General features: G+C 49.0%; 1 protein-coding gene across 11 annotated transcripts in view; it reads right to left on the bottom strand.

The window, feature by feature from the left end:
* Positions 1 to 27424, bottom strand: part of TENM4 (teneurin transmembrane protein 4) — an 861213-nt gene that overhangs the window by 568930 nt on the left and 264859 nt on the right. For all 11 annotated transcript variants that reach the window (XM_070457221.1, XM_070457226.1, XM_070457220.1 and 8 more), the window contains exon 3: positions 3629 to 3730. In XM_070457221.1, the coding sequence (XP_070313322.1) occupies positions 3629 to 3638 (10 nt within the window). In that variant the 5' untranslated portion in view covers positions 3639 to 3730. The remainder of the gene's footprint in view (positions 1 to 3628; positions 3731 to 27424) is intronic.

Below are 27424 nucleotides of genomic sequence, written 5' to 3'. Positions count from 1 at the left end.
TTGGATGGCGACCTGGAGGCCTGTTCCCTCTGCCTGAAGAGTTCTCTCCAAGACTGGAAAAGGGATTCGATGCCTTATGCTTTGAGGGGGGAATGTGTTTATGGTTCAGGATGAGCACGGGGCCACTGGCGTGAGCGAGGGATAGAGACGGGGTACAAGGGGGCAGGGGCTGGCTCAGGTGAGTCCTGGGGGGTCAGGGGGAGGTCTGTGACCTTTCCTCTGCGTGAGCTGGGGAACCATGAGCGAACTGTGGGCAGAGGAGTGATCTGATCTGACCGAACCCATAAGATCAGATCTGTTCCCTCCCCCGGGAGGGAATGGTGGCAGCAGAATCCCCCAAGGAGGCCACTGCAAGGATCCAGGTCTGAGGCTGGCTCGGACCAGGGAGGCGACAGAGGAGCTTGTCACAGGTGCTGAGGAGGGGAGAAAAGTGATGGAGTCAGGGCAAATGCAGCACCAAGTGTGAGTGGAGCGATGGGGTGGGGGGAAAGGAGACAGGACAGAAGAGGAGGAACATTCTAGACAGAAGAGTCCCCCAGTGCCAAGGCTGAGAGTCCACCCCATCCTGCCAGGCTCAGATCCTGCTACTGAAGTTCCTGCAATTTCTCCTCTGTCTCAATGCACCTGGGTTCAGCGAGCCTTGCTCTGGGCCCAGCTCTCGCGGCAGCATCACCAGGGGAATGAGTGACCTCCTCTCTGGGCTCCGAGGGGCCCCTCTGTCAGAGCTGAAAGCTGCATTCACATGTGACACTGCAGAATGCTCGGGGAACCAGCGAGAAAAGAGGCCCGGGATGGGGGGGATTTATGGGAGGAAGAGGAGACCACCTTTCTTGGGATTAGATGCAGTGAGGAATAAGATTTAATTTTTAACTTTAACATTCACATCCTCCTTACAAGTGAGCCTGGATAGGGTGAAAGAGTTCACCTGCAGTCCAGTCATCTTCCCTTGCTGAAGGAGCCTCCGTTTTGTCATCTTCAGTTCTGTTCAGTTCAGTTGCTCAGTCGTGTCTGACTCTTTGCTACCCCATGGACTGCAGCATGTCAGGCCTCCCTGTCCATCACCAAATCCTGGAGTTTACTCAGACTCACATCCATTGAGTCAGTGATACCATCCAACCATCTCATCCTCTGTCATCCCCTTCTCCTCCCACCTTCAATCTTTCCCAGCATCAGGGTTTTTTCCAGTGAGTCAGCTCTTCGCATCAGGTGGCCAAAGTATTGGAGTTTCAGTTTCAGCATCAGTCCTTCCAATGAATATTCTGGACTGATTTCCTTTAGGATGGACTTGTTGAATCTCTTTGATGTCCAAGGGACTCTTGAGATGGAATTATAAGAACTACCTCTTGGGGTTGCGGCTGTTTGATGAGATGCATCAATCAAGTACTTGGCACAATGCCTCAATTAATGTCATCCCATTTTACCTGTCCCTCTATAAAAAGCAAAAATCTTAGTAGGTGTCCTCAGAGAACTATGGCTTCCCAGGTGGTACCAGTGGTGAAGAATCCACTGGCCAATGCAGGAGATGTAAGAGACATGGGTTCCATCCCTGGGTCAGGAAGATCCTCTGGAGAAGGGAATGGCAAACCATTCCAGTATTCTTGCTGGGAAATCCCATGGACAGAGAAGCCTGGCAGGCTACAATCCATGGGGTCACAAGAGTTGGACATGACTAATGAGACTTAGCATGTACAGAAAACCACTGTGTCTCCACTGGCAAACATTTATCCCAGCTTGTAGTTATAGACATTCACCAGGCTGAGAGCAGAGGCTACGTCTGTTTTTGTTCCCTGTTATATTCCCAGAGCCTAGCGTGGTGCTGGGTCTACTGTCAATATGCAATATGTTTTTGCTGAATTGGTAAATAAATGATTGAATTTGAGGTTATGTATGATCTAGGCTCTGGTGCTTTTTAGCTGGGAGACTTCAAATAAGATAATTAATGTCTCCGGGTAAAAAAAAAAATACTGATAATCTCTTTAGAATGTGTTAATATCATTAGTTCTGAATATGAGTTATTTGGTTGGAACACCAGATTAAGGGGCTTCCTAGGTGGTACTAGTGATAAAGAACCCATCTATCAATACAGCAGACATAGGAATGCGAGTTTGATTCCTGAGTCGGGAAGATCCCCTGGAGAAGGAAATGGCAACCCACTCCAGTATTCTTGCTTAGAGAATCCCCATGGACAGAGTAGGCTGGTGGGCCACAAGTCTATAGCCTCACCGAGAGATGAACACAACTGGGGTGCCTTAGAACGCACACACACATCAGATTAAAAAACTAAAGAAATGGAAAAAAAAAGTCTCTGAGTCTCAGTTTTCTTACTTGTAAAATGGAACTCATAATACCTACTATGGTAGAGGCAGTTACCGCCCATCAAATATCTATACTTCCCAGAGCCCTAGAAACCAGGTTAGACCACATGATTAGTTCTGGCCCACAGGCTGTGCCACTTTTGAGCCAAAGCATTTAAGAGCCAGCGCTTAACCTTCCGGCCACCTCTTCCCCCGATGTGGAGATCAAGGTGGCCCCTTGTTCCAGGGGCTACACCTGAAACATGGCAGAGCTGCCACCAGCCTGACCCCTGAGTCACGGGGTAGGGCAGAGACCTCTACCCTCCTTGGTTAGATGGGTAGCATGAGCAAGAAATAAACCTTCACTGTGTGAACCCACTGAGATTCCGGAGTTCACTTATTACTGCAGCATAACTGAGCCCAGAAAGACTCGGGCTTCTACCCAGCACGATCGTCCACACGGTAAGAAGAAGTGCTTGGTTCACAGCTTGTTGTTGCTGTTCGGTCAGTCGCTCAGTTGTGTCTGACTCTTTGCGACCCCATGGACTGCAGCACGCCAGGTTTCCCCATCCCTCACCATCTCCTGGAGTTTGCTCAAACTCACGTCCGTTGAATCGATGTTACCATCCAACCATCTCAGGCTCATCCCCTGGGTCCTGACCTTTCCCCCGATTCTGTAGCCTTCCCGATGACCCAGGCTCCATTTATGATGCTCCCCTTCTCTCTGCCGTGTTCTTTCTCTAGTTTGAAACATCCTTCTACTCCCTACTCCTCCACAGGTGTGTTCTGGTTTTGCCATTGCATAGCAGTACCAGAAAAGCCCCGGGAAAGCCATTCTGGCCAGCTGGACCTGGCCTGTGGACCACCCGTCCTCTGGGCAGTCGCCCACACACTTCCTCCTACCTCATTCTCAACTTCACCTCCTATTCCACTCCAACTCAGCTTGAAATGTAACCACCAAACTCTGGACCCTGCCCTTGGTGCCTAGGGCCCCAGGATGACTCTCGAGGCCGTTGCAGCCTCTGGTGGACCTGGTTACGCACCATGCTTCCTGGGTGCCAGCTCCCCGCTCACACCCGGCTGCATGCCTGGCCCTTGCCTGCCCTGTCCGCCCACCAAGCTGGCACTGGCTTGGCTTCCAGCAGCCACCAATCCCGCTACTGCATCTGTTCTCCAAGAAGGCCACCTCCACCCTGGCCTGACCTCTCCACTCCCTAGGCAGCTTAGTTGGCAAAAGCCTTCAACCTGTTTTCAGATTCTAAGACGCCATTTCTCATTAAGACCACAGGTTTGCAGTTGATGACACAGAAAATCAGGGAAGACAAGGGACTGACCTGGCTCCATGTCAGCACGTTCTGAAGAGTCAGCAGTGTCCGTGGGCCCTGAAGCCCTCTCTCCAGGGCCATCAGCTCCTGGAGGATGGGACAGGATCCTTCCTGTTGAGGCAGAGAACAGAGATTCAAGGGAGTGCAGTGGCAAGGTGTCCTTGACCCTGTCTTACAGATCTCTCCGCAGCAAATGTGCACCAGTGGGGAGAGGGGGCTGGTTCCTGGTCCCCCAGGCATGCAGAAAAGCAAGTGGGGTCTCAAATACCCTGGGAATCCTGCACAACACCCTGTCTGCAACCTTTCTTTCCACTCCTGTCTCATCTGGCCTTGTGTGGCAGCCACTGTAGACACATGCCTCCTCAAGCTTACCAAACCCCTGGAGGGTCAGAACTGCAGCCTGGCATAGGCTTTACAAGCCTGGCATAGGCAGCTTGGTGTAGAGTAGACACCGAGTGTTCCGTGAAGGACTGACTGTGCTGTGATGGAAGCAGGGAGCAAGGAGGGGGCAGAGCATGTGGCCAGGGCACCAGCCTCTGCAGCAGTTCTATCATTGATTCACTGGGCAAATAAATACATCACTTAGTGTCCTGCCCTATAGAATGGCCCCATCCTCCCTGCCATATATCGTCTGGGAGTCACATGGGCAAAGCTCCTTACACCCAAGAGTCTGGTTCTGGTCCACTTGCTTATCACTCTGCAACCTCCAGCAAATCACTTCCCCTCCTTGAGCCTTTGTCTGAAAGAGAAAAACTCTGAGCTAGGCTACATGTAAGATTCTTTATGCCCCAAGAATTCTAAGACACTGTTGATTCATCTCCACACATCCAGTGCCCAAAGAGGTGTCTGTCCACAATAAAGCTTTGTGAAATGAATAAAAGAAAATTCCATCTCACTCCAAGGAAGAGTGACAAGAGGGCCAAAGGCGTTAAGCCACTTGCAGCAGATCACTGCGAGAGGAGGAGCTGGGATTTGAACACAGGTCCTCATAGACACGAGGACTTCAAGTACACTTGAGGTCTCTGTACTTCTCCTGCACCAACTACTGCACTCACCCGCTGGAGACACGACAAATTGCCTTTTTATATGAAAGACGCACTAAGCTAAAGGACAATGCACGAAGGATACATCCATCTGAAGTACAAAGTCATTGTTTGAGAAATTCCCTGAATACATATTTGCCAAATATACCTAGGAGCCTAGCTAAGAAGACATTATTGCCTATTAGAAGGTGAGGAATTACTGGCAATCTTCATTAAGACAAAACTCCCCTAGGTGTGAAATTTTGCTGGCTTCATCTGCATTTCCTGTTTCTTTATTGTAAATTCTCGTTATTCTACACAGAGTGACTGTATTGGGTGGGAACATTCACCAGGCTCTGCCCAAGTGCAGAGTAGCTTTCCCTCAGGGCTCAGGCTCCCAAACACCACCAGTTAGAATCAGCAAGACTTAAGTTTGGAGGTAAACTAGAAGAATCCTTATAAACCATACTATATTCACTAAAACAAAAAATAGGCAGTAATCACAGGAAATGTCTATCATTTTATGTATCTCAAATGAGCGGTAATGGTTACTGTGCCCTTAATTTCTATTTACTGTGCCTTGTTCATTGCTAGTTTGCCCTCCAGAGTTTCAGAGGGGAGCAGGAAATTGGCTGTAACGATGGACGTGGTGAGAGGCCCTTCCTCTTGTGTGTGGCCCTCTTCTCCCGGGCCCGGCGCCTTGTGGATTTTAGGACTCAGCGTTGTCGGCTTGGCCTGCAAGGGACACACTGCGGTCGTAATTGTATCCCGTGACTTGGATGAAGCACGTAGTGTCTTTCTCAAACCCCTCTCCTTTGTCCAGGTCACACAATTTCACTCTGGCTCCAGAGCTGCTACTTGGGACCTTTATCTGATCCCCCATCTTGAAGACGCTGCAGAACTCAGGCTTACTTCTCTTCCGCCTTCATCTTTGCCAAGCTTCCAGGGAAAACCTCTACTCCTTTCTTCATTTATTATTTTCCGTTTGTATCCCCGAATTCCCTTTTTCAACGTCAAGTCATCACTTGGTACATAGAGAAGGATTTTATCTCTCCTGGGTACCAAATTCCAGGGTAGGGATCCCTACCATGATCCCTCATGGGTACCAAATTCCATGGATGCTTAAGTGCCTTATATAAAACAGTATAGGGCATGTAACCTACACATAACCTCCAATCTACATGAAATTATCTCTAGATTACTTATGATACCTTACACAAGATAAATGATATGTAAATACTTGTAAATACAATGTAAATGCTATGTAAACATTTACTGGTGGGGCCAAGTCAACTTTGGTTTGGGGAACTTTCTAGAGACTTTTCTTCCCCCAGAATATTTTCAATCTGTGGTTGGTTGAATCCACAGACATGAAACCCATGGGTATAAAGGGCTGACTGTACCTCCAATAAGCACCATTTGACGGTTAACGAAACCAAAATACCCAAGGACTGACCAAAGGCTTTAGGGTTTTCCTGGTGGCTTAGGCAGTAAAGAATCTGTCTGCAGTGCAGGAGACCTGGGTTCAATCCCTGGGTCGGGAAGATCCCCTGGAGAAGGAAATGGCAACCCACTCCGGTACTCTTGCCTGGAGAATCCCATGGCCAGAGGAGCCGGGCAGGTTACAGTCCATAGGGCCACAAAGAGTCGGACACTACCAAGCGACTAACGCTTTCCCTTTCATGTAGCAGCAGTTTATGAAGGGAAATGCAGTTAGGACTGGGTGAGGGTGTTCATCCCTCGCTCCCTCGCATTCGGGAGTGTTAGGTGTGAGCAGGACACACGGGGGGCTCAGAAGTCCCTCGGAGGGCTCACAGGGTGGGAAGGAGAATAAGACAGAGGGGCTGCAAGTGACGGGAATGCTTGGCACTTCTGGAGGTGGGAACAGGAAAACAAAACAGTCAGAGGAGGGAGGAGTAGAGAGGCCACGCCAGCTGACGCACCAGGGAGCACGGACGGGACAGCACACCATCCGTGCCCGGCCGGGCACCGGGGACAGGGCGGGCACTCCTGTGAGGGCGTGATGGTACCATGCCCGGCCAGGCACCGGGGACAGGGTGGGGGGGCTGACATGGGGACCGGGCGGGCACCCCTGTGAGGGCATGATGGTACCATGCCCGGCCGGGCACCGGGGACAGGGCGGGCACCCCTGTGAGGGCATGATGGTACCATGCCCGGCTGGGCACCGGGGACAGTGTTTGGGGGGGGCTGGCATGGGGACAGGGTGGGCACCCCTGTGAGGGCATGATGGTACCATGCCCGGCCGGGGACAGTGTTTGGGGGGGGCTGGCATGGGGACAGGGTGAGCACCCGTGTGAGGGCATGATGGTACCATGTGTGGCTGGGCACCGGGGTGGGAGGGGAAAGTGTGGGTGAAGAATGAGTGAGGACTGCGTGAGGGGAAGTGGAAGGCACCTGACAGATGACACGGACCCCAACGAGCAGGGCCCCGAACGTCAAAACAGAGAAGGTGGCCATCATTCACTGGTAATAGAGCCACTGAGGGCTTCTGAGCAGAGATGTGACATAATTAGAGACATGTTGCAGGAGGATGGATTTGGCGAGCTTGCACAGTGCGGATTGGAAGGGGAGGAAGCTAATTGTGTGCCACGCACTGGGCAGTGTTTGGGTACATATTTGAGCTCAGTTAACCTCCTAAACAACTGTAGGAGACAAACCTATTCCTTCCAGACTTGTAGATGAGAAAATGAGGCTTCAGGGAATTCCAGCTGCTGTCCCCTAATCCCCCGGCTAGGAAGCACAGTAGATGAGATCTGGATCCGGTTCTTTCCTTTCCCAGGTGAGCCTTAAAGCATGCTGTGACCTATGCGGACACTTGTACACTGGACAGCCCAGGACACCTGCTCCCAGAGTACCTCCCACCTGCCCTAGGAAGGGGATGGGAGAAGCAGGATGGTTTCCTGGGCTGCCTTTTGAGAGGCTGAGATGGAATTAAGTGCCAAGTGCCTTTGCTCCAGTTAGCTTTCCCTCGTACGTGCGTACGTGCTAAGTCGCTTCAGTTGTGTCCGACTCTTTGTGAGCCCATGGATGGTAGCCCACCAGGCTCCTCTGTCCGTGGGATTCTCCAGGCAAGAATACTGGAGTGGGTTGCCATTTCCTTCTCCAAGGGAATCTTTCTGACCCAGGGAACGAACCCCTGTCTCTTAAGTATCCTGCAATGGCAGGCAGGTTCTTCACCTCTAACGCCACCTGGGAAGCCTCCAGCTTTCCCCCAGGTGACCCCAATCTAGAAGATAATACCGTGAGTTGTCTCCCAAACAACATGGACTACAGGCTCTTGCAGAGAATTCCAAAAGTAGCAGGGGACCACCTTATTCTCTTGTAGGGAGTGCTAACTTCTGTCAGCTACGTTTAAGAGAGGCAGCCGACCAGGAGCCCAGGGAAACCCACTTGAATACCCAGGCCTCCTCTGCTGGGCCATGGAGAATGCCAGTGAGGAGCCCGTCACTGTTTGGGAGGACTGCTCGGAGGACTCAGTGCACTCCATCTGCACTGGCACACCTGCAGCCTGGAGAGAACTGTCACGAATCACTCCCATCAAGAGGCCTGCTGCGAAAACTTGGGTTTTTTCCCAAGGAAAAAAAGATTTCCTCATTCTAAACATGGGACACGGTGATGGCTGTGCCATACACTGGACAATCCAAGGCATAGGTTCTCTTCAGGGAAGCCTGGTACAGTGGCAAGAGCAGGGACTTAGGAAGCAAATAGGTTGGGTCTTAATCACACCCTCCAACCTCCCCAGGTTACTGGCTATACCTATGGGGCCTTGGGCAAACCACTTAGCTCCTTGTGCGTGCATGCTAAGTCACTTCAGCTGTGCCTGACTCTTTGCGACCCTATGGACTGCAACCCACAAGGCTCTTATGTCCATGGGATTCTCCTGGCAAGAACACTGGAATGGGTTGCTGTGCCCTACTCCAGGGGATCTTCTTGACCCAGAGGTTGAACCTTAAGTTTCCTCATTATTAAATGAGAATGATAATAATGACTTAGAGAGACTAAGTGCCAGGCCCTGGGTACATACATAAGAATGTGTAATAACTTCTTCTCGTCTTTTTATGTTCAACATTTTGGCTATGCCCTCCCAGTGAGGTTTGCTCTCCTCACAAATTTACCAACTGAAGTCATGGATTTTTGGAGGAAAAAATGCTGCAATTATAGCAGGTTGTTAATACCCTTGACCTAGTGCTTATTGGGCTTCCCTGGTGGACCAGATGGTAAAAGAAAAAATCTGTCTGCAATGCGGGAGACCCAGGTTTGATCCCTGGGTTGGGAAGATCCCCTGGAGAAAGGAATGGCTACCCACTCCAGTATTCTTGCCTGGGGAATTCATGGACAGAGGGGCTTGGTGGATTACAGTCCATAGGGTTGCAAAGAGTCAGACATAACTGAGCAACTAACACTTCCAGAGCTTATTAACAGCATCTTGGAATTGTTGGCATATCTTTCTCCTCCACCATACTGGGACCTTCCTGAAGAGGGTAACCACTGTGGCTTCAATTTCAGGTACACAGATGTCCCTTTCTACCTCAATTCCCTTCAACTGACATCCAAACAGACCACAGAGTCTGTGGTTCTTCTGGGATTTTATTTTCCCAGCCTGGTTTGAATAGCGACTTCTAAACAACACCTTCAAGAACAAATACAATCCTCTGAAAACCATCTCATTAGCATGGAATCATTTAGCATGGGACGCTTCACTGTGTTACTCTGCTAAGAGCTTTGGTTTCTAATCCAAGACAATTATATGTGCCAACATATTCAATAACATCTTAATAATACCAAATCTCCCAGGTCTCCGGACAGAATCAGATCAGTATGAGAGAGCTGGGGTCTAACACAATACGAGAACGGCACATGGCAGAGGAGAAGGAGATGAAGCATTAAAACTGGGTTCAGACCCTGGCTTGTGCAGCTGGGACAGACTTGCGTGGTGCCTGGGACAGGGATACACTCTCAGCAAAGGATCATTCCTTTCTCTTCCTCTGGCTCCAGAGAAAAGCAAAGCCATGAAACTTGTTTCAAGTGAACAGGGAGAGAAGAGAAGATTCACCACATTCCTGAGTCCACTTACAATACGGATTTTTTAAATTTTTAATTCCCTGAGGACTGGAGGAAGTGGGTTATTTCATTTTAATTATGGCAGCTGCTGCTTGTGAACCCAAAGACCAATTTTCAGATCAAAAAGAAAAACACATACACATCCCCACAGACAAACTCACCCAGAGCATCAACTGCATACATGAAGGACAGCTCCTTCAGAGAGCACATGGGTGGGGGTGGGCATGGAGAAATCTGGGCTGTCCTGCTTGAGACACTCAGATCCAGGTGGAGATCCCTAGAGGTGCTTCCCCCCAGCTTCCCTCCCACCTGGCTTCCTCTCTGCCCCCAGCATCCACATCCAGACCATGAGCCACAGGGCAGCGTAAAGGAATGTTTCATGTCCAGCAGCTATGCACTTTTAATGCACACGGGGGAAATAAAGGCAACACATGGTTTTCTGTAGCCTTCCTATGGATTTCTCACTAGGCATCCTCATTCAGGAAGGCCTGAGTTTGTTGTTTTTTTTTTTTTTTACAGGTCCTCCGTGTGTCCAGAGAGCCAGCCCCAGACTTGTGGCAGTGAGGATCTCTCGTGCAGGGATGGTAGGTGGAGCTCGCTTGCCATTTTCTGGCTCACGGGCTGTATCCAGGTTTCCACTCAGTGTTCTCTTGTGTGGTTCATCCCCCGTGTGCTCCCCAGCGGCTCTCAAGTTTAGCCATGGCAGGCAATGGTGCGCAAATCCTCCCCGGGTGAGCAGCCCAAATTCGCAACATGTGCAGCTGTTATCTTTCAGAAGATTGAGGAGGATCCATGCTAATGCAGGGACGTTTGTCAGGGAGGAGACTGGGAGCAGCAGGTGGGGCATCAGCATTCACCTGCCCATGAGTAAGATGAGAGAGACTGGGCTCTCACCAGAGAAAGACCACGTGCTGCCGGGGATACATGAGAACTCTGCTTGCAAGACTTGGCATACAAGGAAGCATCGCGTGGGGGTGGGGTGAAGGAGTTAACTGTTCTCAGGTGCCATGAAGCAACCTGAGGACCTTAGTGGAGTCAGTGGAAAGTTTTTTCAGTTTTCTGAACCTTTTCTTGGGTCGGGCCAAAGGGTGCTTTTTGGCCCGACCTAATACTTCACCAATGCTCACCTTTAAGCCCTTCTAGCACAGCATCAAAAATTCTGCAATCTGAATATGTGTGACAAATGCTCACTCTTGTTCTCAACCGCCTGAGTGCTCCCAGACCCCCAGGCCTCTGGTCAGCTTTGTCATCAGAACATCACCAGTTCTGAGGCTGGCATTTCCACAAAGCCACGGCAAGAAACGTGGGTTCAGTCCCTGGGTTGGGAAGATCCCCTGGAGCAGGGCATGGCAACCCAGTCCAGTATTCTTGCCTGGAGAATTCCATGGACAGAGGAGCCTGGCGGGCTACAGTCCATGGGGTCTCAAAGAGTCAGACACGACTGAGCAGGCACACACACTCCTGTTGTGTGCACACAAGTGCACTCCCACGCCAAGGAGCCACCAGACCTGGTGCTTCTACCACGAAACCCTGCCCTGACCTCTGTGAAACTCCGGCGCTCTCCAAACCCTTCCTTCACATGACCGGAAGGCCACGTGCTCGTCCTAAGATGCAAGTCTGACCCTGCTGTTCCTGGCCTGAAATGCTTGCTGGTGCCTCACTGTCTCGGGGACAAAATCCAAAGCTCTCCCTAGAAGACGCACTTCTCTTCACGCCCAGCCTGACCATGTCTCCCGCCCGGTCCCTGCCACTCTCCCCACCGTGCTGCAGCCAAGTGAAGCGAAGTGAAAGCCGCTCAGTCGTGTCCAGTTCTCTGGGACGCCGTGGACTATACACTCCATGGAATTCTCCAGGCCAGAATACTGGAGTGGGTAGCTATTTCCTTCTCCAGGGGATCTTCCCAACTCAGGAATCTAACCCAGGTCTCCCGCATAGAGGGCGGATTCTTCACCAGCTGAGCCACAAGGGAAGCCCAGGAATACCTGAGTGGGTAGCCCTTCTCAGGGGATCTTCCGACCCAGGGATCGAACCGGGGTCTCCTGGATTGCAGGCGGATTCTTTACCAAGTGAGCTATGAGGGAAGCCCAAACCCAAGTGTTTTCAGTCCTGCTGTCTTCCGGTTGCCGCTCCCTTGGCGGGGAAGGCCCTGGAATGCTCCATCACGAGCTGACTGTGCAGCGCCCCGTCTTGGCCTGGGGAAGCGTCTCCCTGCTGCTCCCATTGTGTGGGTCCTGAGCCTCGGTGCCGCTGTTCCGCCCCCATTCCGGCTGGGCAGCCTTCCGGGCACCGGCGGGTGGCGCACTGCGAGAGGGTCGTTCACTAATTGAGGCCGGTGGGTTGTGAGCACAGGTGTACCACTTGCAGGTATAAGATTTAACTGCCACCGCAGGACCCTTCAGAGCTCTTTCATTCTGGCACGGAGATCGGCACAGTTGGGGTGATTTGTGAGCCTGGGTCCCTGGGGGACCTCAGAGCTGAAACCCCTCCCCCAGCCCACCCCTCCTTCAGCCCATGGTGAACGTGAGAGAGTGAACCCTTTGCTATAAACCATTATGATTTGGTGATGATGTGTACCCGCCATTAACTAGCTGATCTGACAGATTCATGGGTTTTGTAAAAAGTGTCACAGTTTTTTGTTTTTTTTTTTTTAAATTGATGTACGGTTGATTTACAATATTGTAAGGATTTCAGGTGTACAGCCAAGCAATTCAGTTATATAAATTCTTTTCCATTATAGTTTATTACAAGATATTGAATATGGTTCCCTGTGCTGTATGGTAAATCTCTGTTGTTTATCTATTTTATGTAAGGTAGTGTACATCTGTTAATTCCAAACTCCCAATTTATTCCTCCCCCCACCACTTTCTCTTGGGGAACCATCAGTTTGTTTTCTATGCTTGTGAATCTGTTTCCGTCCTGTAAATAAGTTCATTTGTATTGTTTTTTTTAGATGGAATTTCCACATTCTTAAAAAGGGCCCTGCCTCCCTGCCCATCATTGATTGGTTCAGGGTTGGGAGCCTTAATAAAGCCAGATTAACTACAGTTCCGGGGGGTGGGGTCAGGGAGATCAGAACCTGATCAAAGCTGAGTCAGTTGGAATTCTTCCCTGGGATTTCTGAAAACAGGAAGTGAAAAGGAATGTGGTCTCTAGCTGTGATGATTGACCCAATGAAGCCCCAGTGCAGCCAAAATAAAAATTAATAACTTTAAAAATTCACTAGTAATAGCCACTAATAAGTGGCCATGTGAGTGTTATGGGCTGAATTATGTCCTCCACAAAAGGTATGTTGGTGTCCTAATCCCTCGTGCCTGAGAATGAAATTTACTTGGAGATAGCCTCTTGGCAGAGGTAATCAAGTTAAAATGAGGTCACTGGGGTGGGCTCTCATCCGATGTGGTTTGTGTCCTAAAAAAGGGGGGTGGGGTGGAGATTTGGACACAGAGAAGATGGGAGTTATGCTACCACAAGCCAAGAACTACCAGCGGCAGTGACAGAGGCCTGGGGAGAGCCTTCCCTTCAGAGAGAACCCGGTCCTTCTGACCCCTTGATTTGGGACTTTTAGCCTCCAGAACTGTGAGACATGGCATTTCTGTTGCATTAGCATCTCAGTTGGTGTGCTTTGTTATGAGAACCCTGCAAACTAACATGGAAAAAATAGAGAGAGCTAAGGTTTGCAGGGAGAGAAAGAATCTCAGAAGTAAGAGAAATGACCAGAGGAGCAAAAAGAAACAGAACAAATCTTAACAGAATTAAAACTGTGAACCCGATTTTACTGCATCTCCGTGTTGTCTCTGGCTACAAGTTCAACTCCTTGGATTTGATGAGGCAGTAGTAAAAGCCCCTCCGTTTTGAGTGAGTTCTGAGGTTTCTGTCACTTTGAATCAAGAGTCCTAACCAGCTGTTATTCATATTTAATAGTGATCATTAATGCTAGGAAAAGGAAAACAATGCAGACGGCTCCCAGTGATGCCAGATCGGTGATGGATGGACAAGCAAGCCACGGCTTCCAAACACTGTCCAAACATGTCCCAGGAGGAGACAAGTTCCCCTCCTGTCTGGGTACAACTGCTTTCATACGTTCACACAGTTTAATCCTCTTGGTGTTTTCTGTAATCCAGTAATGGCCAGACTAAAATCTGAAACGGATTTTCTTCTGCACAGTTATCCCTTTCTTCCCAATCCAAACACAACTGCGTGCCTGGCCCCTTGAAATGCTCCAAAACAAAACAAGTCCAGCCCGAATCCCTCATCTTGTTTCATGTTATTTTCTTGGCTGCACAAATTTAGGGCCTTTTGTTTCTTGTGCTCTGCTCTTGGACACTTCCTGTCCACATTCCCCTCTGCGTGTGCTCCTACGTCAGCAGCGAGGGCTCCAAGGTAGCAGAGGAGAGAGACGGTCCGGGAAGGCAGCCTGGAAAGGATTCACCACACAGACAAGAGCTGAGGTCCCCTGAAGCAGCTCACCCACCCTCTGGAATCACCAGTGCACACAGGCCCTCCAGGGCAGAATGTGGCTGCATAGCAGGGGTCTGGCCTGTGAGTTTGGTCTTGTAGAATAGAAGATAATTGCTCAAGCTGTCCTTGAGCCTCCAGGCTCCATTGTAAGAATAAGCAGAGCCAGTCTACCTTGACGATCCCACAAAAAAAAAAAGAGACACTGCTCTCCTCTAAAGGACTGGGGACAGCAATTATCCACATGAGCAAGATTTGATGACGACAGATATTATGGAGCTCAGCGCTCCCACCCCAAAGTAACGGAGGATTCTGTTTTTTTCCTCTCCCCTCATCTGTTCAATCCAGGAGAGCATACAAAAATATGATGCCTGTATCAAGTTGCCAGCTGTCTTCGTGAGAGAAATTAGCAAAAAGCAGCTATCTGGAAGGGATGAAGGCCAACACAGCCTTGAGCAAAGAGCATGCGGAGGGTGGAGGCTGTGCATTTGCTCTCGGGCCCCTTCCCCACACTTACTCTGCTCCATCTCGTGGAGAACCACAATGCTCAGAATCCTTTGCTCTCTGGCTTCTGGGCAGGTGGGCTTGTGAGTGGAGGACCACAGCCAGACGACTGGAGGTGAGAAGAAGAAGAGAGGGGTCTCTCTCCTTCTCTTGTTCATCTTAGACAGTATCCTTGGCAGTGGCCACATACCATCGGTTGCTTCAGGTCCTGACAGGCACTCTGTACAGTGATTCTATCTCCTGCTGGATTGCCTCAGCTTTTGGACTCTAGAAACATCACCTTTTCTCATTGCCCCTCCAGGTCTAGGAGCAATAGTGGCTGCTTGTTGTTGTTGATTTCTGGACTGACTCAATTTGTACTGTTTATCTTCTCAGTTGCTTCATTAACTGTGCAGCCAATTTCCTGTATTAAATTCCCTCTGCTGAAAGATCTATGTTGGTCTCCATTTCCCTGCCTAGACTCTGATGGGTCAAGTAAGAATCTGCAGGTAGAAGTGCCCCTCTGCAGCCTTGGGGACAATGAATGCCTGAAGACTCTCAGTGCTCGGGCTGGGATAGGGAGCTGCTGCAGAACTGAGCATGTAGTCAAGCCCAGCAGGGAATAAGTCATTGGTAAGGGACCTGTTACACACCTAGAAGAAGAAGGGTAGTCAGATCTCTGGGTTTTTTTCCCCCATGAATTTAGCCAGGTTTAATGTGACTTCCTTTATCAATTGGTAAGCTAATATGAAAAAAGCCAATTACTGATGCAAAGGATGCCAAGGAGCTTAGTTGTGAAGCTTCAGAATCATTTGGAAGGTTAGGGTGCCCAGCATCTCTGTAGGGAAGATAGGAGTTAAACAAAACTGAGACAGACCAAGAAAGACATCTCTTAGCAGATGCAATGAGATGTTTGAGACTTAAGGTGATGTAGCTGGATCTTGTTTCTATTGACATGTACAACTGTTAAAGGTTATCACTGGTCCTTCCAAACTCAGAGGGCAGAAGCCATGCTTTATTGAGAGAGGATGGTGAGAGAAATAAAACAGAATATTTTTGGGACTGCTGAGAGACAGAGCATTCTTTGTTACTAAAGAAGAATTTAGATGTGAGAAAAGTATACATATGAGATGGTTAGATGGCATTGCTGACTCGACGGACATGAGTTTGAGCAAGCTCTGGGAGTTGGTGATGGACAGGGAAGCCTGGTGTTCTGTAGTCCATGGGGTCACAAAGAGTCAGACACAACTGAGCGACTGAACTGAACTGACTGTAATTATACGTACACAGTCAGACGTAGGCACAGACAGATAAGGAGACAATGGAGAAAGGTGCACCAGAAATAGAGGGACAATGGGTTTGCTTTGCAAGCACTCCACATGAGCCAGCCCCTTACTGGCAGGCTAGTTTCCTAGTAGAGGTCACCTTCCCACAGTTGGATCAGGGGCTCTGGTCCCTGATGCATTTGCTTTCTGCTTTTGCTCAGGCCCTTTGCCACAGGTGGTCTTTTATTGACTGATCCAAGTGTCCCAGACCTACGTCCCACACAGAGACTGAAAGGACCACCAGATGTGGGACAGCAGGATTGTTAATGAACTGCCACATGCCTCACCTCCCTGGAAACCTCTATTGGTCCTAGAGGGGAAAAAGCAATATTGGGACTTCAGTACAGAGGTGGTCTCAACCTCAGCATCCCCAGCTTCCCCAACCTTATGTGCCCACCTACACAGACACACCTACTTGTTTCCATGTTGGTGAAGCTGAAAACATTTGTCGGGGGGATACTGAATTGGAAAAGATCCAGTCCTTCCAGAGATAAGGAAACTCAAGTACATCTGGGGGTTACGAAGGTTTTCCCACTTTAATTGTTTCCATGTTATCATGTCTACTTTTTTTAATAAAATAAAATATATTTTAGAAGAGTTTTGGGTTACAGGAAAATTGCAAACATAGTGCAGAGAGTTCCCACATACCCTGCCTCTATTTCCCCCATGACTAACATCTTATAGTATGTTTTTTGGTCACAGGTAATGAGCCATACATAATGGTCATGTATGGATGTGAGAGTTGGACTATAAAGAAAGCTGAGTGCCGAAGAATTGATGCTTTTGAGCTGTGGTGTTGGAGAAGACTCTTGAGAGTCCCTTGGACTGCAAGGAGATCCAACCAGTCCATCCTGAAGGAGATCGGTCCTGGGTGTTCATTGGAAGGACTGATGCTGAAGCTGAAACTCCAATACTTTGGCCACCTCATGCGAAGAGTTGACTCATTGGAAAAGACACTGATGCTGGGAAAGATTGAGGGCAGGAGGAGAAGGGGACAACAGAGGATGAGATGGTTGGATGGCATCACCGACTCAATGGACATGGGTTTGGGTAGTCTCTGGGAGTTGGTGATGGACAGGGAGGCCTGGTGTGCTGTGGTTCATGGGGTCGCAAAGAGTTGGACACGACTGAGCGATTGAACAGAACTGAATGAGCCAATATTGATACATTATTATTAACTGATGGTTAGTCACTCAGTCATGTCTTTTTGACCCTATAGAATGTAGCCTGCCAGGGTCCTTTGTTGATAGAACTCTCTAGGCAAGAATACTGGAGTAGGTAGCCATTCCCTTCTCCAAGGGACCTCCTGCACTGCAGGCAGATTCTTTACCATCTGAGCCACCAGGGAAGCCCCTATTATTAACCGAAATCTATAGTTTATTCAAATTTCCTTAGCATTTCCCTAATGTCTTTTTTGTTTTAGGATCCCATGCAGAACACCATATGGGATCCTGAAACAAGTCATCATGTGTTCTCAGGTGCTTCTTGGCTATGATGGTTTCTCAAACTTGCCTTGTTTATGATGACTTTGACACTTTGGGGAGTACTGGAAAAGTATTTTTTGGATGCCTCACTACGGGGATTTGTCTGATAAGACTCAGGTTATGGGCCATTGGGAAGAAATGTCCCCTTTGTTTTTTAACTTTCTTGATTATAAAGGCCATGCCTCCAGTCTGGCTGGGGCCCCTGATCACTAGCTCAGGAAGGCAGCCACGGCAGACATGCCTTGGCGTCACCCCAGCGTCTACAGAGTCATAGCGTACACCAGAGAGCCTTCCCAGTCTGCCCACAACCGACCTCTCCAGCATCGAGTCTTGCATTTTCCTTCTCTTTTTTCTCTAGCCATACCAGACGTGCTTACAAATTTCGCAAACATGTCCATACCTTCACAGCTTCATGCCTATGCACTTGCTGCTTCCTCTGCCAAAAATGCATCCCTCCCCTTGGCTGCTAGGAAACCCTCACTTAGAAGTCAGGACTAAGCACACAGAAAAAGCATCCTCTCTGATCGCACTCCAAACAGAATTCAAGGTCTTCTTCTCTGGGCTACTCTGTGCATTCCTGCGCATTCTTGATCACCCTGCTCAGACATGTGACACCCCCTTCCCTATTTCTTTCCATAGTACTCTTCAGCATCAGACATGCTCTATGGTTATTATTCACTCTTTGTCTCCCCTGCCAGAATATAAGACTCGTGATGTTGGTCTGTTGTATTTACTGCTATTGGACAGTGCTTGGCACATAGTAGGTGCTCAATTAGTATTTTCTGGATGAGTGAATGATATTGCTAGAACATTGCAGGCACTTTCTATAGTTGTCTGGGGATGTTGCTGTCTCTTTCGGTGGCTATGAACTTCCAGGGGAATTACCAGATCCTACTTAACAAGGGAAGCCTTGTGTTTTAGCCATGACTTGCAGACCACTTCAGGACACCCTGCTTATCATTAGCTGCTGTTCCTTCTTTCAGAACCTCCCTCACGCTCTCTGGAGTACCATCTCCATGTGGCTAGAAGGGACAGTCAGTGTATTATGAAAGATCTCCTCCAGAAATTTACAATCTAAGAGCTTCTAAGCAGGGATAAGGCCCTTCTGTTTCCAGAGCTGGATTGCTGGCCTGGAACATCACCCTGCTCCATTACTGTACGGTGGGGACCACCCCCAGGAGCTCACTCTGCAAAGCGGAAACCACAGGAGCCCTGACGCCTAAGGAGAAGGCTCTAGTCTCTGCTGGTGATTAGCATGGGGATATGGACAACCTCCCTGAGTCCCCATTCCCTCAGCAGTTCCTGGGAATAATACTATTACCTACACCACTTACTGGGCTTCCTGGGTGACTTAGACGGTAAAGAATCTGCCTGCAGTGTGGGAGACCCAGGTCCGATCCCTGGATTGGGAAGATCCCCTGGAGAAGAGCATGGCAACCCACTCCAGGAGTCTTGCCCGGAGAATCCCATGGACAGAGGAGTCTGGTGGACTACAGTCCATAGGGTTTCAAAGAGTTGACCACAAATGAATCGACTGAGCACACACGAACGCACACACACACACACACACACACACACACACACTACTACTAGAGGCTGTTGTGAGGATCAATTGAAAAACAGGTAGGAAAGCACTTTACAATCTGTCAAACCCAATCTACATCACTTTTGCTGACATCACTAACAACTAGCCCCAAGGGTCAAGTTTTTGGAGCCCCTGACTCTGCAGAAGCCCTTGCCCCACCCCTCAATCTATAATGCTGATAGGCAGCAAGTGGGGGGAGGGGAATATGAGGTTAAACAAGTGGTTGGACCTTTTGACTCAGATCAAAATCATGTTTACAGTAAAACATACACATAAGGCAATCATATGTTTACGGTACAAAAGATTTGTCCTCTGGCTGCTTATCAAGGGGTCTTGGGCTTAGGGCTGAATTTCTGAGTCTTCCTTTGATGTTCCTTTCAACTCACTGGACCCACTGGCGTGGGGAAGCGGTATGTGCTGCTTGGGGAAACCTGCTTTCCCACCTTGGCTGGGGTTTTAACTGCTGACTATACAAGTTAACATGAATGGAAATTAATTTTACTTTACAATTTTACACAGGGAAAAGGAAAGAAAGTAAAGTGAAAAGGACATCAAGGAAAAGGAAAATATCTGTAGCATAAAGGACAGAAGAGGGCTAATGTCCATTCAAAAAAGTTCCCAAACTGATGTGGGAACAAATTTAAGGACACCAATAAATAGATTGGAAACAGATGTGAGAGTGTTCTACATGAAGTATGTTAAGTGAATACATGCATGGAAAAAATATTCAATTACTCTAGTAATCAAAGAAATACAAATTAGAACCAAAAGTAAAATGCCATTATACCTAAATTAGTAACTTGTTTTCCCCCCTCATAATTCTTTGAAGCCAGTTATTTAAGTGTATTTATTTAGCACCTACTATACACCAGCTGGGGCTTCCCAGGTGACTGAGTGGTAAAGAATCCGCCTGCCAGTGCAGGAGACGTGGGTTCAATCCCTGGATCAAGAAGATCCCCCGAAGAAAGAAATGGCAACCCACTCCAGTATTCTTGCTGGGAAAATCCCATGGGCAGAGCCTGGAGGGCTCCAGTCCCTAGGGTCACAAAAGAGTTGGACATGACTTAGCGACTAAACAACAACAGACCAGCCACAGTCCACTTTTTCTAGCTGTGTGACCTGGGGCAAGTTATTTGACATCTCTGAATGTTCCATTTCCTTATCTGTGCAATAAAAATGAAAACTCTTCCCAGGGCAGTTGTGACAATTATAAAATGCATTCACATACACGAATGCTTTTCATTCACTGGGCTCTGAAATTGGCTGGCAGGGGGATTATCCCTGAACTTAAGTGTGGAAACCCACCCTCGACTCACCCAAAGTCCTATAGCCAAGGCCTCCAACCCATTTCTTCCTGCTTCCTGTAGAAGCAGGAAAGTGCAAGGGGCACGGAAGGCAGGCTGATGAGGGGATCCACCTTGGGTGGCACAGAGGTTGGTGGGAGGTTAGGAGAGAGGGCGAGGTGGAGTCAGGGCTGTAAGCGGGGGCAGGGTCTCAGGCGCAGAGCCCTGAAGCCTGGGTTGGTCCCCTCCCTAAGCCCTTCCTCTTGAGTTGTGCTTAGTCGCTCAGTTGTGTCCGACTCTGTGATCGCATGGACTGTAGCCTGCCAGGCTCCTCTGTCCATGGGGATTCTCCAGGCAGGAATCCAGGAGTGGGTTGCCATGCCCTCCTCCAGGGAAGCCCTTCCTCTTACTTGTCCCTAAAGTGAAGATGTGCTTGTGGATCCCATCTGCATTCAGGGACAGTGAGTGGGTTTTCCATTTCTCTGATAGATAATTAGAAAAGCAGGAGGTGGCAGCTGGCCTGTGTATTATCTGCTCCTACTAAACACTCTGGAGTGACGGGCAGATGCGGTGAAGCAGGAGTGACTGAGCACATCCGCAAACAACTCGCTCTCCACACACTCAACAGCCACAGGCCCAGGAAACTGCACTACATTCAAGACACGTGTCTGGAACAGAGAGAGAATGAAAAGGAATTTCTGTGAGTGAGGTTCAGAACTCTTACAGATAAGCAGTGTCTGGGAGACCACAGTTGTCCTTCAGGCAGAACCCCAGCCAGCCAGAAGAGGAGCCTATTCAGTGATGAAGTCAGAGGTCGGAGCCTGGACAAAAAACTCCCCAGGATGCCCAAGTGAGGCGTGGAGAGTGGGTGGCTGAGCGCTCTCTGCTCCTTTCCTGAAAACCATCCACGAGGAAATTTCAGACTCACTGAACAAGGCACTTCATGATACAGCGACCACCAGTCTCTAACCTCACCAGGCACTCGTGGTTTCCCAAAGGTACAAGGCAGTGTCAAATCTTTGTAAGGGCATAGTGGCTCTGCCTGGACAGTCTCTTTTTTCTCCACTCTCACCTTAAATATTCTGATCCCCTGTCAGTTCTGCCAGAAACCTCTGCTGAAGATGTCACCTGATTCAGACATCAGTCCTTTGGAGTCCCTTCACCTGCATTGGAATTTGTTAATTTCTCACTCTCCATCACTAGAGACCAGACCACTTCTTATCTAATTTACATCCTGAGTCTAGCAGGAACCCTGACGCACGGCAAATACTCATATCCCACAAATAGCCATTGGATGGATGGAAGGTCGGAAGGCTGTGGATGGATAAAATGTTTTAACAAAGCTCATTTGTATGGAAGATGGGGGTGGTGGTGGTGGTGGAAAGAGATGTGAAAAACCCCAGCCGGGTGAATGGTGCAGTATTCTAGATGATGGCAGAGGCCAGGAGATGGGAAGAATGCAGAGGACTCAAGAGATTTTGCTAGAGCGACACAACAGAACCTGGTAAGCTCATGGAGAGGAAGGGTTGAGAGAGATGGTGCAGGGAGGCTGATCTCTACTTCCTAATGGAGCAGAGTGTGATGCATTCAGGCAAAATAGGGACCCAGTGGTAACAATGCATATTGGGCACAGCGGGTGGTAAACTGGGAAAGGAGATGGTGAGCCTGGCTTTATCAGCAAGGAAGGAGGCATATGGACTGGCAGAGCTTCAATAAATATTCTTCCCTGCCTCTGGTGGCCTTAATGAACTTTCACTGGGTAGGCCTTGATTAAGATGGCCCAAAGACAGGGTTTAGATGATCAGAACAAACAGAAGGCTCTTCTGACTCAGCACAGCATCTGGGGACCTTCCAATGAGCAGAGAGAAAGGGGCTCTTCCAATATGGCTGCAGAGAGGAGCATGGCAGCCCTGAGTTCACTGCCTTCACAGCACCCCCAAGGGGGAGCATGTGGTCACTTCTGCCATGTGATGTACTCCATGCAAGGACATTCAATGGGTACAAGAACTCAGACTCTGGAGTCAGACAGACCTGGATTTCAATGCTATATACTAATTAGCCAAGCAGCCTTGGACAATTCTTTTCACTGCTCTTAGCCTCAGATTCCTCATCTATAAAAGAGATTGACAATTCCCATTTTCAATTGTAAAGGTCTATTTAAATAAGTCTACATATGCCTGGCACTTTCTTCCCTTTGATCTTCTCTCCCTCTGGGAATGTCATTCATCATTAGAACAAAGGGAATAAAACTGCCATAAAGAAGCCCATTAAGTATCTACTGGGCTTCCCTAGTGGCTTAGATGGTAAGGAATCTGCCTGCAACACAGGAGACCTGGGTTCGATTCCTGGGTGGGGAATATCCCCTGGAGAAGGGAATGGCTACCCACTCCAGTATTCTTGCCTGGAGAATTCCATGGACAGAGGAGCCTGGTGGAAGTGACTTTCACTTTTCAGGTACTTGCTGGGCATATGCTTTACGCTGGGCAGCAGGAAAGCTACAGCGGAGTCTAACAGAGGGTTTGGCCCTCTCCTGGTTTACAGAAAATTGGGGGCTACACACATGCCATTCCCTGTGTGGGCATGGGCACCTCCTGCCCCGCGGACTCATCCTTTCTGGACAAGTGACCTCGGGCAATGCACTGCAGGGCTCCGAGCTCAGGTCCCTCACTTGTTCAAACAGGGCCTGTTAACCTCTGCACCGGGGCTGTCCCCAGGCTGTGATGAGATCACTTATGGGAAAGAGTGTTGGGGTGCCGGGCGGTGACTGCTCAGGAAAGTCAACATTTACTCTGCCCCCTCTGCAGCTTTCCTCGCCTCCTCACAGGCTCCTTTCTGCTTCTTCATTTGAACGCTTAATGGGCTTCACCCTCTTAAGTGACACCTGCTGGAAATGTAATTGTGCACATAATTGCTACGTGGGAAGGGAGGCAGTTCTATTTCCCACTGCTGGCTCTTCCTTGAAGAAAAGAAACAGTGAGCCCATGAGGCCTTTCCTACATCCTTAGCACAGGACCTCTGCCCTGGACTCCTTCCCTGGATGTGGGGCACCTGCCTGGATGACTGGCCAGGCGAGAAGCAAATATCTGCTGAAGCATTTAGATTTCCAGACTACCCATGTCTGGAGCTCTCAAATCTCTGAGCAGCTGACAGAAGTGCTGGGAGCCTGTTAAATCTAAAGACACTTGAAGGCCACCCTCAAAGTTCTGATTCCTAGGTCTGAGGTGGGGTCCAAGAGATTACACATTTTTCATATGCTTCCAGATGCTCTGGAACATGCTCAGTCATGGTTCTCAGGTGGGCTGCACATAAGGGGGTCCAGGCAGTTTTAAAAACATCGGTGCCCAGGCCCATCCCTGGCATAGGGGTCAGGGAAGCAGTGGGGCCATATCCATGTCATCACATGAAGGGGAGAAGCCTAAAAATTCCACGAGAATTTCCCTGACAAATTCCAATGAATTTCACAAGACAGGGAGGCCCTGCGGTACAGCAGAAATGAGAGAGGTGGGGTTGAGACCCGGGAAGGGGGTCCTGCTTGCCTCTCTAGTTATGGGGCCTATTACTGATTTTCTGTTACTTCTGGGAGTATATTACCAATACCCCTCATGACAACTATATCTGTAGGGGTGGATGTGTGGGTGCTCAGTCGCTTCAGTCGCTTCTGACTTTGTGACTCCATGGACTGTAGCCTGCCAGGCTCCTCTGTCCACGTGGGATTCTTCAGGCAGGAATACTGGAGTGGGTTTCCATGCCCTCCTCCAGGGGATCTTCCTGACCCAGGGATCGAACCTGTATCTCTTATGTCTCCGGCATTGGTAGGTGGGTTCTTTATCACTAGCGTTAACTGGGAAGCCCCCTCTGTGGGGGTATTTGCTCCTAAATGAAATGGCCCCAGCATTTCATACTTGTGAAGTTTCTGCGCTTACTCTTTCTCATGCTGAGATCTCCTCCCTGACTGTCAGCACCCAGGTGACATCTTGTGTGGTGCTCTATCATTCACCTTGTCCATGCGTTGGCCCTAGAACAACTCTACAACAGGACCTGGCTCGCTGGGCTGTAGTTATCTATAGGCCCCATCTCAGCAGATTCCACAGACTGGCTCTCTCAACACCCTCATCCATTCCCACCCACCTCCGCCCAGCGTGCTTTCTGTCCAGAGAGGCTAGACAGCTGGAAACATCACACAGACTCCCTTGCAGCTACACCCAGGTTCTCCTGGATCACACAGGCAGTTGCTGGCATGGGAGGTGGTGGCTGGACTTTGGTGAATCAGGGCTTCCCATAAGCATGGCAAAAGTGATAATTTATCTGGGAGCTGCAGTCTAGTTCCTAGAGTTTTGAGTCTCAGGGGGTGGTGATAAAGAACACTCCAGTCCAATCGGCCTGTGCAGTATTTTGGGTACTTCTCTGGTTCTATGTCATCCAAACCTGGGCCCCTGACATTCCTGGAAAGTTTGCAAGCCACCTAATACCCTGTGTGAAATCCTTTTCTGTTTAAACTATCCAGAGTAGCTTCCCTTGTCTGAATTAAGAATTTTGAGACAGCATCTCTCTGCCCCCAAACTGCGAGCTCTTTAAGAGCAGGGATTCTCCTGCGTCTTCATCTCTCCTGGGGCCACTTTAAGATCTCTATTGACTGTGGGACTGAACTCAGGAGGGGTGGACAGACAGGCATCTCCTGAGGCCCCACCCATGACTGCCAGGATGCTTTGTGGCTCTTCTGCGAATGCTTGGGAAATCAGATCACCTCATTTATTAAGATCTTGTGCAAAGGAAGAATAAACAAATAGGTTGTGATGTGGGTTGAGAGGATTTCTTATCTGAAAAGGGGAAAGAGTGTGGTGCACAGACAAATTGAAATGTGTTTTGTTGCCTCAGAGGCTTTTTTCCACTTCCTGCCTGGCTGGCTGGCTGCCGTGTTCCAAGTTGTGGAGGGACTTCCAGATAATCAAAGTTCTCTAACCATACATACTGTTAGTAACTCCTTTCAGACCCCTTCCTGTCCAGATGTACGAAGAGAATAGCAAAGGGAAATAAATCCAACACTTCCCTCACTACACCCACTAAACCGCTAAATCTCAGCAGTTCTGAATCATCAAACCTTGCATTTCTCATTAACTGCCCCTCATATGCAGCATTTTCAATTAAGCTGGGAGCACTGCTATACTAATTATGTTATGATATTAGTCCCTGCAGATTAATACGCAGCCAACAGTTTGGGAGTGCTGTCTGGATTGCATTCCTCTATCTGCTTGAAAATAAACATTTCTTTGAAAGCTGTCCTTGACTTAGGGACTCAAGGGAGTGGGACCCCCAAATTAGGTGCTCTCACATAAGTTCCCTGCAGAGACAGCTCTAACCACACCAGAACCTGATCCCATGGAGCTACCAGCAAAACGTTACAGGACCCCAGGGCAGAGGCGCATTTATATTTTCTCTGTACCCCCACATAGCTCTGCACTCATAGTAGGTGCTCAGTTAACGCTTTCTCATCAGACTAGCCGTGAAATACTATCCTACTAAAAAAAAACACAACAGAAACTCTGCAGTATGTCTTCTTTTTGTCAAAAATATGGCTCCGTTCCATGAAAAACACAACCAAGGAAGGGAAAGGAAGTCATATATGCCGCCGCACATTCTGAGCCAGACACTTTCAAAATGCAGCAGCTCATTAATCCTCCCAAGTACTCTGGGAGGCAAATGTTATCACGCTCATTTCACAGATGCAAAAACTGAGGTTCAGGGAGGTCAGTCAGAGTGTGGGACCTGACTTAAGAGGCTGCAGAGACCTGGAGGCATTGAATCGACGCCCTGTGTTCTGTCCAGGCCCACTGGCACTCATTAACTGTTATGGGCACTGATAGGCACTACAAAATACATGTCCCTGTGCTCCAGGATGGCAAAGGGAGTAACAGTCATGTAATAATAAAAATCATGATAATTACACTCATGCTTGACATTCACTCAGCACTCACTACACGTGGGCTCTCTGCTGAGTGCTTTGCCTGATTCATGCTCACACTAGCTCTGTATGTTAGACATCGTTATCCTCCTCCCAGCAATGAGGAGGCTGAAGCAAAGGGTGCTCGGTATAAAGATGGGGAGGCTCACACCCAGAGCTGAGATGCCATCCCATGTATTGACACCGTGATGACAGTTTTAGGAGAGTGGTGGCACTACCTTCATTTCACAATAACTCTTACTTTCACTGCTAGGAAGTAGCAATGGTATACCTGAGTGAACCCAAACAAGTTAGGGCTTGAGCATGTGATATGCGAATGGTAACGCCAAAGGGTTGCTAAGGAGCATCAGGGCTACAGGACATCAGAGAGGTGAGAAATTCTCATGGGATGCATTGGTTGGGAAGGTTTCTGGAAGGTGATGGACTTGAAGGGTGCAGAGACGAGGCCCCAAGGCAAGTCCTTCGGGGGGCAAGTCATTATGCACTGCTACAATGTCGGCAGAATGCAAGGTAACTTAGGGACACGGATATCTTACCATGGACCTGCATCCCCCACAGTGGTGGGGCCTCCCAAAGCCACAGGGAAGCCTTGGTGGTGGATCCTGGATCTAGCACTTTTCAGCAGTGACTTTGGGTAAGTCATTTCAGAGCTCTCCAGGCCTGATGAGAGAACACCTGATGGTTGCAGTGATCTAAAGATCTATGGTATCATGCCATCGACGGTCAAAGGCTGTACAAAGGAAGACACTAAAATCAAAGAAGAGAACTGTGGTGGTGAAGTGCTCTGGAGTTGATGGCCTGAGTTCCAATCCTGGCTATTCAATACGTTATTTAATAGCATGGCCTTAGGTAAGGCATTTTGTCTTGGTTTCCTCATCTTTTTGAGGGGTGAGGGGGAGTGTGCAACGTGGCTTGCAGGATCTTAGTTTTCTGACCTGGGATCAAACCCGGGCCCCCCTGAAGTGGAATCACAGAGTCCTAACCACTGTACCACCAGGGAATTCCCTGGTGTTCTTCAGCTTTCAAAGTGGGGGCAATTATAGCATCTACCTCATAGGGTTGTTCTGAGGATTAAGTGGGCTACTGCATGTGGAATTCAGCATTGTTCCTGGACATAGGAGTCTGAA

This window comes from Odocoileus virginianus, chromosome 28, assembly GCF_023699985.2.
Source record: "Odocoileus virginianus isolate 20LAN1187 ecotype Illinois chromosome 28, Ovbor_1.2, whole genome shotgun sequence".
In the NCBI taxonomy this organism is placed as follows: domain Eukaryota; kingdom Metazoa; phylum Chordata; class Mammalia; order Artiodactyla; family Cervidae; genus Odocoileus; species Odocoileus virginianus.
This window is presented reverse-complemented; position numbering and strand designations above follow the sequence as displayed.